Source organism: Balaenoptera borealis (genome assembly GCF_965194805.1).
Source record: "Balaenoptera borealis genome assembly, chromosome: 15".
Taxonomy (NCBI): domain Eukaryota; kingdom Metazoa; phylum Chordata; class Mammalia; order Artiodactyla; family Balaenopteridae; genus Balaenoptera; species Balaenoptera borealis.
The window spans coordinates 15,251,354-15,271,766 of record NC_138871.1 but is presented as its reverse complement, the minus strand read 5'-3'; the positions used below and the strand labels follow the sequence as shown (position 1 = coordinate 15,271,766).

Below are 20,413 nucleotides of genomic sequence, written 5' to 3'. Positions count from 1 at the left end.
CTGCCGCCTCCAAAAAGCCTGTGTGCGAGCACAGGTCACTCTCCACACCGCCCCTCCCTGGAGCCCGTGCAGCCCGCCACTGCCAGCGTCCCGTGATCCTGGGACAACTTTCCCGGGAGAACGCACTGCACGCCTCAGGCTGGTGCAACGTCACGCCGGCCTCTGACGCCGCAGGCTCGCCCCGCCTCCTCCATGCCCCTCCCTCCCCGCGGCCTGGGTGAGCCAGAGCCCCCGAAGCAGCTGCTCCTTTAACCCCGTCCTGTCTGGGCGGGGAACAGACGCCCTCAGGCGACCTACACGCAGAGGCAGGTCCAAATCCAAAGCTGATCCCCAGGAGCTGTGCGAACAGAGACGAGGAGGGGAAATCTCTCCCAGCAGCCTCAGAAGCAGCGGATTAAAACTCCACAAACAACTTGATGTGCCTGCATCTGTTGAATACCTGAATAGACAACGAATCATCCCAAATTCAGGAGGTGGACTTTGGGAGCAGGATATATTAATTTTTCCCCTTTTCCTTTTTTTTTTGTGAGTGTATATGTATATGCTTCTGGGGGAGATTTTGTCTGTATAGCTTTGCTTTATAATAGCTTTATTTTACTTCACTATATTATAGCCTCTTTCTTTCTTTCTTTCTATTTTTTCTCCCTTTTACTCTGAGCCGTGTGGACGAAAGGCTCTTGGTGCTTCAGCCAGGCAGCAGGGCCGTACCTCGGAGGTGGGAGAGCCAACTTCAGGACACTGGTCCACAAGAGACCTCCCAGCTCCACGTAATACCAAACGGCAAAAATCTCTCAGAGATCTCCATCTCAACATCAAGACCCAGCATCACTCAATGACCAGCAAGCTACAGTGCTGAACACCCTATGCCAAACAACTAGCAAGACAGGAACACAGCCCCATCCATTAGCAGAGAGGCTGCCTAAAATCATAATAAGGCCACAGACACCCCAAAATACACCACCAGACGTGGATGTGCCCACCAGAAAGACAAGATCCAGCCTCATCCACCAGAGCTCAGGCACTAGTTCCCTCCACCAGGAAACCTACACAACCCACTGAACCAACCTTAGCCACTGGGGACAGATACCAAAAACAATGGGAACTACGAACCTGCAACCTGTGATAAGGAGACCCCAAACACAGTAAGACAAGCAAAATGAGATGACAGAAAAACACACAGCAGATGAAGGAGCAGGGTCAAAACACACTAGACTTAACAAATGAAGAGGAAATAGGTAGTCTACCTGAAAAAGAATTCAGAATAATGATAGTAAGGATGATCCAAAATCTTGGAAATAGAATAGACAAAATGCAAGAAACATTTAACAAGGACGTAGAAGAACTAAAGAGGAACCAAGCAATGATGAAAAACACAATAAATGAAATTAAAAATACTCTAGATGGGATCAATAGCAGAATAACTGAGGCAGAAGAAAGGATAAGTGACCTGGAAGATAAAATGGTGGAAATAACTACTGCAGAGCAGGATAAAGAAAAAAGAATGAAAAGAACTGAGGACAGTCTCAGAGACCTCTGGGACAACATTAAACACACCAACATTCGAATTATAGGGGTCCCAGAAGAAGAAGAGAAAAAGAAAGGGACTGAGAAAATATTTGAACAGATTATAGTTGAAAACTTCCCTAATATGGGAAAGGAAATAGTTAATCAAGTCCTGGAAGCACAGAGAGTCCCATACAGGATAAACCCAAGGAGAAACATGCCAAGACACATATTAATCAAACTGTCAAAAATTAAATATAAGGAAAACATATTAAAGGCAGCAAGGGAAAAAAAACAAATAACACACAAGGGAATCCCCATAAGGTTAACATCTGATCTTTCAGCAGAAACTCTGCAAGCCAGAAGGGAGTGGCAGGATATACTTAAAGTGATGAAGGAGAAAAACCTACAACCAAGATTACTCTACCCAGCAAGGATCTCATTCGGATTCAATGGAGAAATTAAAACCTTTACAGACAAGCAAAAGCTGAGAGAGTTCAGCACCACCAAACCAGCTTTACAACAAATGCTAAAGGAACTTCTCTAGGCAAGAAACACAAGAGAAGGAAAACACCTACAATAACAAACCCAAAACATTTAAGAAAATGGGAATAGGAACATACATATCGATAATTACCTTGAATGTAAATGGATTAAATGCTCCCACCAAAAGACACAGGCTGGCTGAATGGATACAAAAACAAGACCCATATATATGCTGTCTACAAGAGACCCACTTCAGACCTAGAGACACATACAGACTGAAAGTGAGGGGATGGAAAAAGATATTCCATGCAAATGGAAATCAAAAGAAAGCTGGAGTAGCAATTCTCATATCAGACAAAATAGACTTTAAAATAAAGACTATTACAAGAGACAAAGAAGGACACTATATAATGATCAAGGGATCGATCCAAGAGGAAGGTATAACAATTGTAAATATTTATGCACCCAACATAGGAGCACCTCAATACATAAGGCAAATACTAACAGCCATAAAAGGGGAAATCGACAGCAACACAATCATAGTAGGGGACTTTAACACCCCACTTTCACCAATGGACAGATCATCCAAAATGAAAATAAATAAGGAAACACAAGCTTTAAATGATACATTAAACAAGATGGACTTAATTGATATTTATAGGACATTCCACCCAAAAACAACAGAATACACATTTTTCTCAAGTGCTCATGGAACATTCTCCAGGATAGATCATATCTTGGGTCACAAATCAAGCCTTGGTAAATTTAAGAAAATTGAAATCGTATCAAGTATCTTTTCCGACCACAACGCTATGAGACTAGATATCAATTACAGGAAAAGATCTGTAAAAAATACAAACACATGGAGGCTACACAATACACTACTTAATAACGAAGTGATCACTGAAGAAATCAAAGGGGAAATCCAAAAATACCTAGAAACAAATGACAATGGAGATACGACGACCCAAAACCTATGGGACGCAGCAAAAGCAGTGCTAAGAGGGAAGTTTATAGCAACACAAGCCTACCTCAAGAAACAGGAAACATCTCGAATAAACAACCTAACCTTGCACCTAAAGCAATTAGAGAAAGAAGAACAAAAAAACCCCAAAGCTAGCAGAAGGAAAGAAATTATAAAGATCAGGTCAGAAATAAATGAAAAAGAAATGAAGGAAACAATAGCAAAAATCAATGAAACTAAAAGCTGGTTCTTTGAGAAGATAAACAAAATTGATAAACCATTAGCCAGACTCATCAAGAGAAAAAGGGAGAAGACTCAAATCAATAGAATTAGAAATGAAAAAGGAGAAGTAACCACTGACACTGCAGAAATACAAAAGATAATGAGAGATTACTACAAGCAACTCTATGCCAATAAAATGGACAACCTGGAAGAAATGGACAAATTCTTAGAAATGCACAAACTGCCGAGACTGAACCAGGAAGAAATAGAAAATATGAACAGACCAATCACAAGCACTGAAATTGAAACTGTGATTAAAAACCTTCCAACAAACAAAAGCCCAGGACCAGATGGCTTCACAGGTGAATTCTATCAAACATTTAGAGAAGAGCTAACACCTATCCTTCTCAAACTCTTCCAAAATATTGCAGAGGGAGGAACACTCCCAAACTCATTCTACGAGGCCACCATCACCCTGATACCAAAACCAGACAAAAATGTCACAAAGAAAGAAAACTACAGGCCAATATCACTGATGAACATAGATGCAAAAATCCTCAACAAAATACTAGCAAACAGAATCCAACAGCACATTAAAAGGATCATACACCATGATCAAGTGGGGTTTATCCCAGGAATGCAAGGATTCTTCAATATACGCAAATCAATCAATGTGATACACCATATTAACAAATTGAAGGAGAAAAACCATATGATCATCTCAATAGATGCAGAGAAAGCTTTTGACAAAATTCAACACCCATTTATGATAAAAGCCCTGCAGAAAGTAGGCATAGAGGGAACTTTCCTCAACATAATAAAGGCCATATATGACAAACCCACAGCCAACATTGTCCTCAATGGTGAAAAACTGAAACCATTTCCACTAAGATCAGGAACAAGACAAGGTTGCCCACTCTCACCACTATTATTCAACATAGTTTTGGAAGTGTTAGCCACAGCAATCAGAGAAGACAAAGAAATAAAAGGAATCCAAATCGGAAAAGAAGAAGTAAAGCTGTCACTATTTGCAGATGACATGACACTATACATAGAGAATCCTAAAGAGGCTACCAGAAAACCCCTAGAGCTAATCAATGAATTTGGTAAAGTAGCAGGATACAAAATTAATGCACAGAAATCTCTTGCATTTCTATACACTAATGACGAAAAATCTGAAAGTGAAATTAAGAAAACACTCCCGTTTACCATTGCAACAAAAAGAATAAAATATCTAGGAATAAACCTACCTAAGGAGACAAAAGACCTGTATGCAGAAAATTATAAGACACTGATGAAAGAAATTAAAGATGATACAAATAGATGGAGAGATATACCATGTTCCTGGATTGGAAGAATCAACATTGTGAAAATGACTCTACTACCCAAAGCAATCTACAGATTCAATGCAATCCCTATCAAACTACCACTGGCATTTTTCACAGAACTAGAACAAAAAATTTCACAATTTGTATGGAAACACAAAAGACCCCGAATAGCCAAAGCAATCTTGAGAACGAAAAATGGAGCTGGGGGAATCAGGCTCCCTGACTTCAGACTATATTACAAAGCTTCAGTAATCAAGACAGTTTGGTACTGGCACAAAAACAGAAATATAGATCAATGGAACAGGATAGAAAGCCCAGAGATAAACCCACACACATATGGTCACCTTATCTTTGATAAAGGAGGCAAGCATATACAGTGGAGAAAAGACAGCCTCTTCAATAAGTGGTGCTGGGAAAATTGGACAGGTACATGTAACAGTATGAAATTAGAACACTCCCTGACACCATGCACAAAAATAAACTCAAAATGCATTAAAGACCTAAGTGTAAGGGCAGACACTATCAAACTCTTAGAGGAAAACATAGGCAGAACACTCTATGACATACATCACAGCAAGATTCTTTTTGACCCAGCTCCCAGAGAAATGGAAATAAGAACACAAATAAACAAATGGGACCTAATGAAACTTAAAAGCTTTTGCACAGCAAAGGAAACCATACACAAGACCAAAAGACAACCCTCAGAATGGGAGAAAATATTTGCAAATGAAGCAACTGACAAAGGATTAATCTCCAAGATTTACAAGCAGCTCATGCAGCTCAATAACAAAAAAACGAACAACCCAATCCAAAAATGGGCAGAAGACCTAAATAGACATTTCTCCAAAGAAGATATACAGATGGCCTACAGACACATGAAAGAATGCTCAACATCATTAATCATTAGAGAAATGCAAATCAAAACTACAATGAGATATCATCTCACACCGGTCAGAATGGCCATCATCAAAAAATCTAGAAACAATAAATGCTGGAGAGGGTGTGGAGGAAAGGGAACTCTCTTGCACTGTTGGTGGGAATGTAAATTGATACAGCCACTATGGAGAACAGTATGGAGGTTCCTTAAAAAACTACAAATAGAACTACCATACGATCCAGCAATCCCACTACTGGGCATATACCCTGAGAAAACCATAGTTCAAAAAGAGTCATGTACCAAAATGTTCATTGCAGCTCTATTTACAATAGCCAGGACATGGAAGCAACCTAAATGTCCATCGACAGATGAATGGATAAAGAAGATGTGGCACATATATACAATGGAATATTACTCAGCCATAAAAAGAAATGAAATGGAGGTATTTGTAATGAGGTGGATGGAGTTAGAGTCTGTCATACAGAGTGAAGTAAGTCAGAAAGAGAAAAACAAATACAATATGCTAACACATATATACGGAATCTAAGGGGGAAAAAAGCCATGAAGAACCTAGTGGCAAGACGGGAATAAAGACACAGACCTACTAGAGAATGGACTTGAGGATATGGGGAGGGGGTGGGGTGAGATGTGACAGGGTGAGAGAGTGTCATGGACATATATACACTACCAAATGTAAAATAGATAGCTAGTGGGAAGCAGCCGCATAGCACAGGGAGATCAGCTCGGTGCTTTGTGACCACCTAGAGGGGTGGGATGGGGAGGGTGGGAGGGAGGGAGATGCAAAAGGGAAGAGATATGGGAACATATTGTATATGTATAACTGATTAACTTTGTTATAAAGCAGAAGCTAACACACCATTGTAAGGCAATTATACTTCAATAAAGATGTTTAAAAAAAAAAAAAGTATGTATAGAGTTTGAATGGCTTGTTGTAAATGTTTTGGTTTCATTTAGCTCATTTGCCCCCAAAAGAAACAGTGGTTCATGGAAAGTATGTCTGTTTTAGAATACTACAGTCGATGATGGGATAAGACCCAAAATCAATATTTTTGAAGAACAAAACAGGAAGAAGAAAGAAATATGTAAATAGATCTCACTGTCTTTAGTTTCAGTTATTTGGGAAAAGCAAAATAATTAGGGGAGAGAACATATACTAGATTTTTTTCTGCTTTTTAAAAGTAGACTTTTATTATCTTTGGGGGCGGGGTAATAGAAGAAACTCAATGTGCTATTTCCACTTTCAGTACCAAATAATTGTGTGAATAAATAAACCTATTAGAATGTGGGTATGCATATCAATTAAAAGCAAACAATGTTTTTAAAGGCAAACTTCTTTTCAGGTGAAATTACATATGGTGGTAGAGTTACAGATACCTGGGATCAAAGATGCCTTCGTACTGTTTTGAAAAGATTTTTTTCTCCTGAAACATTACAAGAGGATTATAAATATTCTGAATCAGGTGAGTGACTTTTCAATATCATGGAAAACAACTTTTTCCAAGAAGTCGTTGACAGCATCTCTCAGTTTTCCATCCAGGAGCTGTCTGTGTCCAGTCCTCACAACCCAGACCCCACACTCTCCCATCCTCATGCTTGACCACCTTCAAAACGGCTTTGGTTGTAAGAGTACAAAGATCTATTGTATGAATAACCATTTTGAATTATTTCTGCTCTAAAATGGGTTGTATTCTGTCTAAGTGTGTTTTCAAAGTACTGTAAATTCGGAACACACCTCTCAGTAGCACATCCCTGGGTTCTCAGAACCTTGAAATGTTCTGCATGTTTACACCCTGAAAGGTTAGGACACTGATTAGATGTAAAGGCCTCAAGAAAAGGTAAAGAAACTAGACACAGGGATGAAGGCGAGGAAAAACCATCCCTGTTTCTCTGTGAGGCTGCTGATTATAGCCACCATCTGAACAGACAGAGAAGCATCAAACCTGGCAGTACTCAAAGCTCGTCTATTTGAGACATATTGCCTTCTGTGTTTTCAATAACAGGTATCTATTTTGCACCCTTGGCTGACAGCCTACAAGAGTTTAAAGACTACATTGAAAACCTGCCTTTGATAGATGACCCAGAAATATTTGGAATGCATGAAAATGCCAACCTAGTTTTCCAGGTATGTGGCCTTTCAACTTAAAAGACATATTCATATTGTGTATATAAACCTGAAACATCAATAATCACCTCACTGGTTCTGTAAATTATAATCTTCTTAAATAAAAAAATAAAATAAATGTTTCACCTTGACTTCAACATCTGGTTCCAGTTTAGCCTGTTCCCTCTGGATCCTTCACGGAATCCTAAGATTGTCATGCATCTTCTTGTCACCGGCCACCCCCTCACCTTCCAGCCTCTGCTTAGTCCATAATCTACCTGCTAGTCTCCTGCAACATGGGGATTTGGATGATAATCCAGACAGTCCTTTTTCTTTTGCACTTCTCCCTCCATGCTGGGCATATTTGTAACATATTTCACAAAGATTTATGGACCCCCCCCCAAGATGAGTAGGTTATAAAAGTACAATAGCAAATATCCAAGGCAGAGAAATTAAAGCACTGTTCTTTAAAAGCACAGTTTATCAATTTTGCCATTGCAACAACATGGATGGACTTGGAGAGCATTATGCTAAGTGAAATAAGTCAGACAGAGAAAGACAAATACTGTATGACATAACTTATATGTGGAATCTAAAAAATACAACAGGAATTCCCCAGCAGTCCAGTGGTTAGGACTCTGCACTTTCACTGCCAAGGGCCTGGGTTCAATCCCTGGTCAGGGAGCTAAGATCCCACAAGCCACATGGCATGACCAAAATAATAAAAAAATAAAAATAGAAAATACAACAAACTGGTGAATACAACAAAAAACATAACAGGAACAGACTCACAGATATAGAGAATCAACTAGTGGTTACCAGTGGAAAGAGGGAAGGGGGGAGGGGCAAAACAGGGATAGGGAATTAAGAGGTATAAGCTACTACATATAAAATAAATAAGCTACAAGGATATATTGTACAACAGGGAATAGAGCCAACGTTTTATAATAACTATAAATGGAGTATAACTTTAAAAATTGTGAATCACTCTGTTTTACACCTGTAACTTATGTAATATTGTACATCAACTATATCTCAATTTTTAAAAATAATTTAAAAATTAAATTAAATTAAAAAATAAAAGTACAGTTCATCAAGGTGACAGTACCAGACCACAGCAGTAGGTCCAAAGAGCAAACTGGACAATTTTACTCCCCCAAGACCCTCTGATGCCACACCATTACCTAAGGGTAGTCCAAGCTCCTCAGCATGGCAATCAAGGCTCCCCCATGACCGGGCCATTACATACCCTTCCAGTTTTATTATCTGTCATAGTCTGGCATCTTTAGGTGAACCAAACCATGAAAAGAGGTATGTCCCTGGAGCCCTGGAATACTCTAAAGGTTGGAGACTAGGTTGGCTCACGAAGCTGAAGGGAATCACCTTTCTTTTCAACTTAAATTTGGCCCCTACAAGTTAGAGACAAATTAGAGGGTAAGTTCTGCCTAGATATCAAAGAATTCATGCAAAACAACAGTGGAAATTCTCAATGATCATGTTCTCAGAGAACATGACGTGACCTATGTCATGTTCTCTGCCCTAAAAATTGCTTTGCTATTCAGTGAAGAGTTGGAATATCTTATTTTTCCTGATTCTACTTTCAGGAGGAAAAAGAGGTGGCCAAACCTAGTGTTAATATTCAATCATCTGACTGTTTGTTCTGGAGTGGGTGGGTGTGGAGGTGAGAGAAGGGAGAGAGGAATGTGGAAATGGTAGGCTCACTGCATCCCATGAGAAGCACAGGACTTTCGGGTGGGGTAACACTCTTGGCAGTATATACCTGGGAATATAGTTTTTTGTGTTTTCATTGGTTCAGAATGACTGAGAATGAGACAGTAGGCATGTAGGAGCCCCAAGTTATGTTTTTCTTCCCAGCCTCCCTTCCTTCATTTTTCTGGTACAGTACATCCCCTACTCCCACCTCTTTCCTTTGGGAAAATTCCCCCTTCCTCATTCCATTAGATTCTGGTAAAACTTCCAACCACTCTCTACCCTCACAGAGGTGGGCATGTAACTCAGGCCTGGCCAAAGGCAGCACAACATCACCTAGCCCCTGGAATTGGTCCAAGGAGCAGAGACATGGCCCACACTAGGTGCATGAGATTTCTTTGTAGGATATATAGATCCTAGGATGGAGGAGGGAGGAAAATGTCTTTCCTCTGGAATCACTGGCTACAATGCTGCATATCTGCAGCATTCTGTGTCCTCATCCCTGACCCCCCTACCCCTTCTTCCTACCAAATGGAAGAAGGTCATCTGCCATAGGAAAGAATGAGAGAAACAACCAAATATGCACAAGAGAGAGAGTGCTAGATCCATCCATGCCTGAAACCCACGTGACTTGTGTCCTCTTCTTCCCAGCTATATGTGCCAACAGATCCCTTCTCTTTGCTTTAGCTGGTTTAAGTTAGACAATTCTGCCTCTTGCCATCAACAGAGATTTAATGCAAAGGATACAAATGATTCCTTCTTCAGACCAGCAAACTATACTTACATAGATGCATACTAGAGACTAGTAAAGAAAATTGAGCCTGGCTGCACTAAATGTTTCAAGACTTTTGTCTAACCAAGAAGTCAAGAACTAAAATGGAAAAGTCATAATATTAAACAAATGGCACTGAACAAGGAAACCAAACTATTTAACTATAACATTAAGTAAATAATGTCGCATATGTGTTTAGGACCTAATGAATATGTCAAAAGTAATGTTTGAAAGAAGATCTATTATGTAAAATATAATTTGTACAATCAAGATCTGTAATCCCAGGTTCTGAACTCTTTTCTCAGGTAAGTGGATATCGAGTGTTGTGACTGGTATAAAGAAAACCTCTAAGAGGTTCCAACAAATATATATAAGAAGATACCATGTTTCTGAATAAAAAAAAAAAAAACTAGAACAATTGAGAATATTTAACTGACCTTGGAAAAGGAATTTCTAAGCATAAAAAGCAATTGAAAAATAAATCACATTAGAAAGAGCCAGAACATGTGAGTATATCCAAAAGGTCATTAAAAAATTAAAAGACAAATGACAAAGCAAAACATCTTTGAAACAAACAAACAACAAAAACAAACACAGGAAAAGTTAACTGTCCACACATGGGACACTTTCCAGAATAGACCATATTTTAGACCACAAATCAAGTATCAATAGTTTTAAAAAGATAAATATCATACAAATTATCTTCTCCAACTACGATGGGATAAAATTTAAAATCAATAAAACTAACGTAATCAAAACACTTATACTGCATAAAGACAGACATATAGACCAATGAAGTAGAATAGAAAGTCCAGAAATAAACCCTCACATATATGGTCAAATGATTTTTCACAAGGGTGTCAAGACCATTCAATGGGGAAAGGACAGTCTTTTCCACACACAGTACTTGGGAAACTGGACATCCACATGCAAAGGAATGAAGTTGGACCCTTACCTAACACCATATACAAAAATTAACTCAAAATGGATCAAAGACCTTAATGTAAGAACTAAAACACCAAACAGAAAAATAAACTCAAAATGGCTTAAAGACCTAAATGTAAGGCCAGACATTATAAAACTCTTAGAGGAAAACATAGGCAGAACACTCTATGACATACATCACAGCAAGATCCTTTTTGACCCACCTCCTAAAGAAATGGAAATAAAAACAAAAATAAACAAATGGGACCTAATGAAACTTAAAAGCTTTTGCACAGCAAAGGAAACCATAAACAAGATGAAAAGCCAACCCTCAGAATGGTATAAAATATGTGCAAATGAAGCAACTGACAAAGAATTAATCTCCAAAATATACAAGCAACTCATGCAGCTCAATATCAAAAAAACAAACAACCCAATCCAAAAATGGGCAGAAGACCTAAATAGACATTTCTCCAAAGAAGATATACAGATTGCCAACAAACACATAAAAGGATGCTCAACATCACTAATCATTAGAGAAATGCAAATCAAAACTACAATGAGGTATCACCTCACACAAGTCAGAATGGCCATCATCAAAAAATCTAGAAACAATAAATGCTGGAGAGGGTGTGGAGAAAAGGCAACACTCTTGCACTGTTGGTGGGAATGTAAATTGATACAGCCACTATGGAAAACAGTATGGAAGTTCCTTAAAAAACTAAAAATAGAACTACCATATGACCCAGCAATCCCACTACTGGGCATTTACCCTGAGAAAACCATCATTCAAAAAGAGTCATGTACCCCAATGTACATTGCAGCTCTATTTACAATAGCCAGGACATGGAAGCAACCTAAGTGTCCATCAACAGATGAATGGATAAAGAAGATGTGGCACATATATACAATGGAATATTACTCAGCCATAAAAAGAAACGAAATTGAGTTATTTGTAGTGAAGTGGATGGACATAAAGACTGTCATACAGAGTGAAGTAAGTCAGAAAGAGAAAAACAAATACCGTATATTAACACATATATATGGAATCTAAAAAAAAAAAAAAGGTTCTGATGAACCTAGGGGCAGGACAGGAATAAAGATGTAGACGTAAAGAATGGACTTGAAGACACGGGGAGGGGGAAGGGTAAGCTGGGACAAAGTGAGAGAGTGGCATGGACATATATACACTACCAAATGTGAAATAGATAGCTAGTGGGAAGCAGCCGCATAGCACAGGGAGATCAGCTCGGTGCTTTGTGACCACCTAGAGGGGTGCGATAGGGAGGGTGGGAGGGAGGGAGATGCAAGAGGGAAGATATATGGGAACATATGTATATGTATAACTGATTCACTTTGTTATAAAGCAGAAACTAACACACCATTGTAAAGCAATTATACTCCAATAAAGATGTTTAAAAAAATAAAAATAAAAAGTCAAGGGGGATGAAAAGTATAGATATGATAAAATTTCACAGAACACACACACACAAACATGCGTACATGCAAAACTGGTGAGATCTGCATAAAGCCTATAATATAGTTAATTGTATTGGTCTGGTTACTATAGGAAACAAATTGATGTTTACTAAAGGGAAAAGAGGTGGGGAGGGATAAATTAGGAGTTAGAGATGAACAGATACATACTGCTATATATAAAATAAATAAACAACAAGGACCTACTATATAGCATGGGGGACCATATTCCATATCTTGTAATAACCTATAATGGAAAGAATCTGAAAAATAATACACATATGTATAACTGATCACTTTTGCTATACACCTGAAACTAATGCAACATTGTAAATCAACTATACTTCAATTTAAAAAAATTAAAAGAAAAAAAAAAGAACTAAAAATATAAAACTCTTAGAAGAAAACATAGGACAAAAAGCTTCATGACATTGGATTTAGCAATGATTTCTTGGATATGACACCAAAGGCAGAAATAACAAAAGAAAAAAACAGACAAATTGGACTTCATGAAAGTTTTTTTTATTTTAATTTTTTCATTTTAATTCAACAGAGAGAAAGGCAACCCACAGAACGGGAGAAAATATTCATAAATTATATACCTGATAAGGGATTAATATCCAGAGTATACAGAGAACTCCTAAAACTCAACAACAAAATAACAAACAACGCAATTCAAAAATGGGCAAAGGACTTGAATAGACATTCCTCCAAAGAGAAATGTAAAATGGTACAGCCTCTGTGGAAAACAGTATGGCAGTTCCTTAAAAAAAAAAAAAAAAGATTTACCATATAATCCAGCAATTCCACTTCTGGGTATATACACAAAAGAATTGAAATCAGGGACAAAAACAGATATTTGCACACCCATGTTCATAGCAGCATTGTTCACAATAGCTAAAACATGGAAGCAACCCAAGTGTCCATCAGTGGATGAATGGGTAGGGAAAAAATGGTGTATACATACAATGGAATATTATCAGCCTTCAAAAGGAAGGAATTTCTGCACAATATGGATGAACCTTAAGGACATGACACTGAGTGAAATAAGCTAGTCACATAAAGAAAAATACTGCATAATTACATTTATATGAGGTATTTAGAGTAGACAAAATTTTGGAGACAGAAAGTAGGATGGTGGTTGCTAGAGGCTGGCGAGAAAAGGAAATAAGGAGTTATTGTTTAATGGGTACAGAGTTTCAGTTTTCCAAGATGAAAAGAGTTATGGAGATGAATGTTGGTGACAACATTATTATTGTATTTAATACCACTGAACTGTACAGTTAAAAATAGTGCAGATAGCAAATTTTATATTATGTGTATTTTACCACAAAGAAAAAAAATAGAAAATAGTTAATTACCTTATTATAGAATTATCTCCTATAAATCAATAGTAATAAACACTAAAAATCAAAAATGTACAAAATATATAAATAATTTATAAAGACAATACAGATAGCCAATGAACTTATTTTTTAAATGTTTAACTCTACTAATCCTCAAAGAAGTGCAAACCAATGAAAAACTATTTTGCCCATCAAATTGGAAAGGATTTTTTAAGCAATGATAGCAATTCTTACAAAGACAGAAAGACATGTCCTCTGATGCTCTATTGTTGGGAGTGTAAACTGATACAGTGTTAGAAATCAATGTAATAATACACAGTTTAAAAATATGCCTTTGGTAATATTTCATTTAAAGAATGTAAATGAAAGTGGATGAAATTCATATATAGATATTCTATTCACAGAGTTCTAAAAAAATCTAAATAATAGAAATATCCAAAAAGTAAATAAACAACTATATTAATTATAGTGCATTCAAACCACCGAGGATCAGTCACTTAAAACAGGACTCATGAAGATTTTTCAGTGATGTGAGAAAATGTTCATGAAATTGAAAAAGAATAAATACTACATAAATTGTATGGGCTCAATATTTAAAACTATATGCACATATATACAGAAAATGTCCAGGGGGTGGGGGAGGTAAACTAAAGTTATAAATATCTCTGAAAAGCAAGATCATTAATAATTTTTCTTTATACTTTTCTGTGTTTTCTAAATTTTCAATAATAAGCTATAATACTTTTCTAAATTCTACAACTCTATTTTTTTTTTTTTTTTTTTTTTTTGGCTGCACCCCATGGCATGCAGGATCTTAGTCCCCCAACCAGGGATTGAACCCACGCCCTCGGCAGTGAAAGCATGGAGTCCTAACCACTGGACCGCCAGGGGATTCCCCATAATACTTTTCTAATTGAGAAAATATTTTTTTAATTGAAGTATAGCTAATCTACAATGTTGTGCCCATCTCTGCTGTACAGCAAAGTGACTCAGTTATACACATAGAGACATTCTTTTTTTTTAATATTCTTTCCCATTATGGTTTATCACAAGATATTGAATCTAGTTCCCTGAACTATACAGTAGGACCTTGTTTATCCATCCATTGTTTATCCAATGTTTATCCATCTTATATATAATAGTTTACATCTGCTAATCCCAAACTCCCAGTCCTTCCCTCCCTCACCCCCCGCCCCCTCTGCTCTCTATGTCTGTGAGTCTCTGTTTTGTAGATAGTTTCATTTGTGCCATATTTTAGATTCCACATATAAGTGATATCATATGGTATTTGTCTTTCTCTTTCTGACTTACTTCACTTAGTATGATAATCTCTAGTTGCATCCATGTTGCTGCAAATGGCATTATTTTGTGTTTTTTATGGCTGAGTAGTATTCCATTGTATATATGTACCACATCTTCTTTATCCATTCATTTGTCAATGGACATTTAGGTTGTTTTCGTGTCTTGGCTCTTGTGAATAATGCTGCTATGAACATAGGGGTGCATGTATCTTTTTGAATTATAGTTTTGTCTGGATACATGCCCAGGAGTGGGTTTGCTGGATCATATGGTAATTCTCTTTTGAGTTTTCTCAGGAACCTCCACACTGTTTTCCATAGTGGCTACACCAACTTACATTCCCACCAACAGTATAGGAGGGTTCCCTTGAGAAAATGTTATTTAAATAAAACTATGTTCTAAAACTGAATTCTCATTATTTCTTCCTCACTTTCATAACTGCCTTTTAAATAATTAGCCAAAAATTGTTTAACCATTTTTTACTGTGGTAAAACATATGTAACATGAAATTTATCATTTTAACCATTTTAAGTATACAGTTCAATGACATTCAGTAAATTCACATTGTTGTTCAACGAAAAATGTTTAACTATAACACTTGAGAACTAAACACTATCATTTACAATGAACACATTTTACCAACTCTATCTTCAATATAAAAAATAAAATTTCCTTGGTTTTGGCCACTGCCATTATTTCTCTAATAAACTATGTGTGCTGCAAAATTATTTTTTTGAGAATTTGATTCTTCACTGTTCTGTCTCTTCTCACCATTACAGTACAAAGAGACCAACACTTTAATCAACACCATACTTGAGGTTCAGCCAAGGTCATCTTCTGGTGGAGAGGGAAAGAGCAACGATGAGATTGTCCAAGAACTCGTTGCTTCTGTCCGGACCAGAGTTCCAGGTAGTAAGTAATTCCTAGCATACATGTACAATGGGACTTTTAGGAATAAACTCAGAAAGCTGAGTGATAGGCAGGTGTCCAAATCTGCTTATTATGCAGATTTTTTCTTTACATAGAGAGCTCTTCTGATGTAGAGCTCTCCATTTATAGATGAGAAGCCTATAGCACCTTGACATCTTAACTGCCAGAAGCATGAGGAACAAGTTGGTTTCTAGCTCAATGTAACTTTAACCAGACTTTTTCCTGAGTTTTCTAATATCTCTAGACTTGTACTGTCCGAGACAGTAGCCATTAGTCACATGTGGTTATTTAAACTTTAAATTAAATTAAATTTAAAATTCATTTCCTCAGTTGCACTAGCCACATTTTAAGTGCTGCCATACTGAACAATGCAAATGGAGAACATTTCCATCATCATAAAATATTCTATTGGACAGCCCTGCTCTGGAATCCATTTCTTTTTTTTTTTTTTTTTTCTCCAACAAGAGAAGTGGCTAGATTATTTCACTTTGTTTTCTGGTGAGTTAGGGAATCTTCCTGAATGATCACAGAGATCCACTTTCACACTTTTCTTAGAGTGACTGTAGATTTAGATGTCTTAATCTATTGTTCATGGTTGGAAATGTCATTATAGGGGAAAAAAAGATGAGGCACAAAAAAAAACTAATGACTGTAAAAGTAAACTGTGTTTCTGTCTCTATTCACAATACTCTGGCACCAAGTGTATGGGTTTCCCCCTATATTAAGCAGTAACTCTCTGGACACCAGCTGGGTGTCCTACAATTCAGTTATAACTTTATCCAGAGTAGGCACAGACCCCACAGTTTAAGGGCTCAGTCCCACAAGACTGTCCCCACTTCAGATGCCAACGAGTCCCCAGGTTGTGACCTGTACTACTGACCAACCAGCTGTAAATCGAGGATTCCCACAACCCCCTTTTGGAGTTCAGTAATTTTCTAGAACAACTCACAGAGCTCAGGGAAACGGTTATTTACATTTACCAGATTACTTTATATGATATAATAAAGGATAAAGGTAAACAACAAGATAAAGAAGTACATAAGGCAAGGTCCAGAAGAGTCCCGAGGGCAGGAATTTTGTCCCTCCTGGTACATGGTGCATTCACCAACCCAGAAGCTCTCCAAACCCCTTCAGTTAGGTTTTTATGGAAGTTTCATTATGTAGGCATGATTGATTAAATCACTGACCTTTAGTGATTAACTTAACCTCCAGCCCCTCCCCTCTACCAGGAGGTCAGAGAGTAGAGCTAGAAGTTCCAACTCTCTAATCACATGGTTATTTCCCCTGACAACCAGCCCCTCATCTTTAGGGGTGGTCCAAGAGTCATCTCATTAACATAAACTCAGGTGTGGTTGAAAGGGGCTTGTTATCAATAACAAAAGATGCTCCTTTCACCTTCATCACTCAGGAGCTATTTCAGGAGTTGGGGTCAAAACCCAACAATTATAGAAATGATGCTCCTATCACTCTTATCAATGAGGAAATTATAACAGTTTTAGGAGCTCTGGCCAGAAGCTGGGGACAAAGACCAAAATACATATTTCTTATTACATCACAGTAACACAGACTAAGTCTTGCCAATACTATTAAGGCCCCCAGAAAAGAAAGGACCTGTGTGACCTCAGAAGTCAGTTATGTTCCTCCTAAAGCAGCCCCTCAAAAGACTCTCTTCTTGAGTAGAGAGTTATGTTGATATTGAAGCAACTGGGTTATTTTAGGAAGTATTTTTTAATAAACATAAGATGGAGGACTGGGTGGAAAAAGGGATGAAGGTGGATGGATGGATGGATGGATGGATGGATGGATGGATGGATGGATGGAAAGTTAGTATACTTGTTTCATAGAGTTCCATTGACACCTAGGAGGTTTTTCTCTCCACGCTTCATAAAGTTTGTACTTTTACTGTGAAATGATAAGCCATGCCATCTGCTGAGACTGAGGGGCAGGGGTGCAACTGGCTTAACAAGAGAACTTAGGTTCGGAATAGCCCGAGGGGATTGACAAAAGGAGAAGAGTGGGGGCATGTAACCGCAGCCCTGTGGATCCAAGAGCTTGCACTTACCCACACTGCTGTGTGATTTTTCTACAGCAGCCAAAATGTGAGTGGTTAAGAGGAAATTGATGTACATATCTCAGAGCCACTTGTTTTCTCACACTTTACTCATCTATGTAAGGAAAATGCAGTCCCTTCATTTTTTAGAGCTTATATGAGCCCCCACTCGGTGGATTGTAGGGAAAAAGAAGAGCACAATTTTCGATCCAGCTTGAAACGTGGGCCCATTTCATAATCCAGTCAGTCCCTTTGAACAACACTCAGTAACCTGGGATAAATGCTGCCTCTCTCCTCTCTTGGGGGTTGTCCTGCCCCCAACCCCTCCTCTCCTAGATGCAACACGGGTGTGTAGGGAAGAGCAAGACTTACATACGTCGCATACACACAAGGCAGAGGAGACGACTCAGGACCCCTGGTACCTCTGGTCTCAGGGATGTCCCTTGTCTACCAGGTAGCACTTGCCACTGAAGTCCGAGCGGCCTGACTCCCGTTCAGCCTAGGCCCCAGGGACAAGAGAAGTTGGCTTTAAGAAAAGTTAAGATAAGTGCATTCCAGTAGCAATGTGATAAGGAGAGAAATCAACAATAATTGATCTGATGAATCAGCCGTGTGTGTTTCAGAAACTCTGGAGATGGAGAACGCTTCTGAGAGCCTTTTTGTCAAGGATCCTCAAGGACGCCTTAACTCCTTGACCACTGTCCTTGGACAAGAAGTGGACCGATTTAACAATCTGCTGAGGCTAATACACGTACGCGTGCTCACTGCCATCCTTGCTATTGGGTATCAAAGCTCTGTGCAGAGTGTATAACAATGTGAGGTTTCCATTCCCATCATTCAACATTTCTATCTGGATATGCTAACAGCCCTTAAGCCCAACTTGTCTAAACCTGAATTCACCCTCCTCTAGTCTGTGTTCCCTATCTCTAATAATGGCCTAGTGACTATGTGGCATTACAAATCCTTCATTATCCTAACTTGCACCCTTAGAATTACCATTGACTCATTAGGAATTTGACCAGGGACCTAAGCACTCAGAGAGATTCAGTGCTTGTTCCTGATGGCTAGTTTGCTTTTAATATCATAGTCTTTATGAAGACTATGACAACCAGAGTTTCTTAAATTAGAGGCCACAAAACACCTAAATTAGGATCCACTGTGCTGCAGGTTCAAATGTAGATTCCCTGATTCCACTTCAGACCTACGGAGTTAGGATTCCTTGAGGAATTCCTGGGGATATGAATTTTAAATAAACTCCCCCAGATGATGTCAGTGCAATTAAAATTTAAGAACAACTATTTAGACCTTTGCCTTATGCTCAGGAATACTTTCTGAATGGTGTTGACTTTGTAATGCTGGCTACAGGACTTCCTGTTGTCTCTGTGCATAACTTTAATAAGGGAAACTATTAGAGACCAAATATTGAGCAGTAACAGGAAAAGTTCTACTGCCAAGCAAGGAACCAAATACCTAGCACAGAATCAAGGCTCAGTGATAAGATTGGGAAGGGCAGCTAGGGTAGATCTTTTAAAGACCGTCTCTTCCCTATTAGGAAAGCAAAGTCTCCATGTTTCTGGTCGTCTGGCAATACCCAGGCTTGTGGATTAGGGAGGCACTGGGTCAGCTGAATATGTGATGTCATCACCTTGGGCCTATGGCATCTGGCTAGGTAAACCAGTGTCAGCAGGCCAGGTAATCAGGTCAGAGCTTATTACCTTCTACATTGAATGAATCAGGGTATAGATGAAGCTGCTGTGATAAAGATCCCCAAATACAGTGGCCAAAACAGGATAGAAATGCACCGCTCTCTCAGTTAAGAGCCCAGACAAAGCTCTGTCTAGAACAGGTAGTTAATCTTGCTTTGTGAGCTCATCCAAGGATCTCAGCTGGAGGGCTGGGTCTTCCAGTCTCAACAGGTAGCTTCCATCTCTGGGACTAAGGTGGCTGTTCCAACTGTCCCCTTTTGCCAGCCACTGGGACAGGGGAAAGAGAGCCGAGGGAGAGCAGCTTCCTCATAAAAATGTAACCCAGAAGTTGTATACATCATTTTTTCTTATATCCCTATAACCAAAGCTTGGTCACATGGCAACACCCCAGCTGCAAGGGTGGCTGGGAAATGTAGTCCCAATATCTGTATTGGATTGCTCTGTGCCCAGCTAAAACTAAGAGTATACTGTTGTTCAGAGGAGGAAGAGGAGATGGGTGCTGCTCATCTCTGGCCTCTCCACATTATGTATGGTCTTTCACCCACTTAAAGATGGACAAGTCCAAACATCACTTCCTCATAAAGTCTTCCTGGAACACCAGCCCTTCCCTCCACCACCAGATGACAGGGGCCCTTCCTCAGGGCTCCATCACTTGAGGTGTCTGTGTCCATCACTGTATTTGTGTACAATGTACCACC

The 20,413-nt window shown here is 38.6% G+C and overlaps 1 protein-coding gene across 1 annotated transcript in view; it reads left to right on the top strand.

The window, feature by feature from the left end:
- Positions 1–20,413, top strand: part of DNAH6 (dynein axonemal heavy chain 6) — a 299,547-nt gene that overhangs the window by 267,953 nt on the left and 11,181 nt on the right. Inside the window, exons 69-72 of the mRNA XM_082357203.1 lie at positions 6,742–6,861; positions 7,402–7,523; positions 15,809–15,938; positions 18,633–18,760. Coding sequence (XP_082213329.1) covers positions 6,742–6,861; positions 7,402–7,523; positions 15,809–15,938; positions 18,633–18,760 — 500 coding nt within the window. The remainder of the gene's footprint in view (positions 1–6,741; positions 6,862–7,401; positions 7,524–15,808; positions 15,939–18,632; positions 18,761–20,413) is intronic.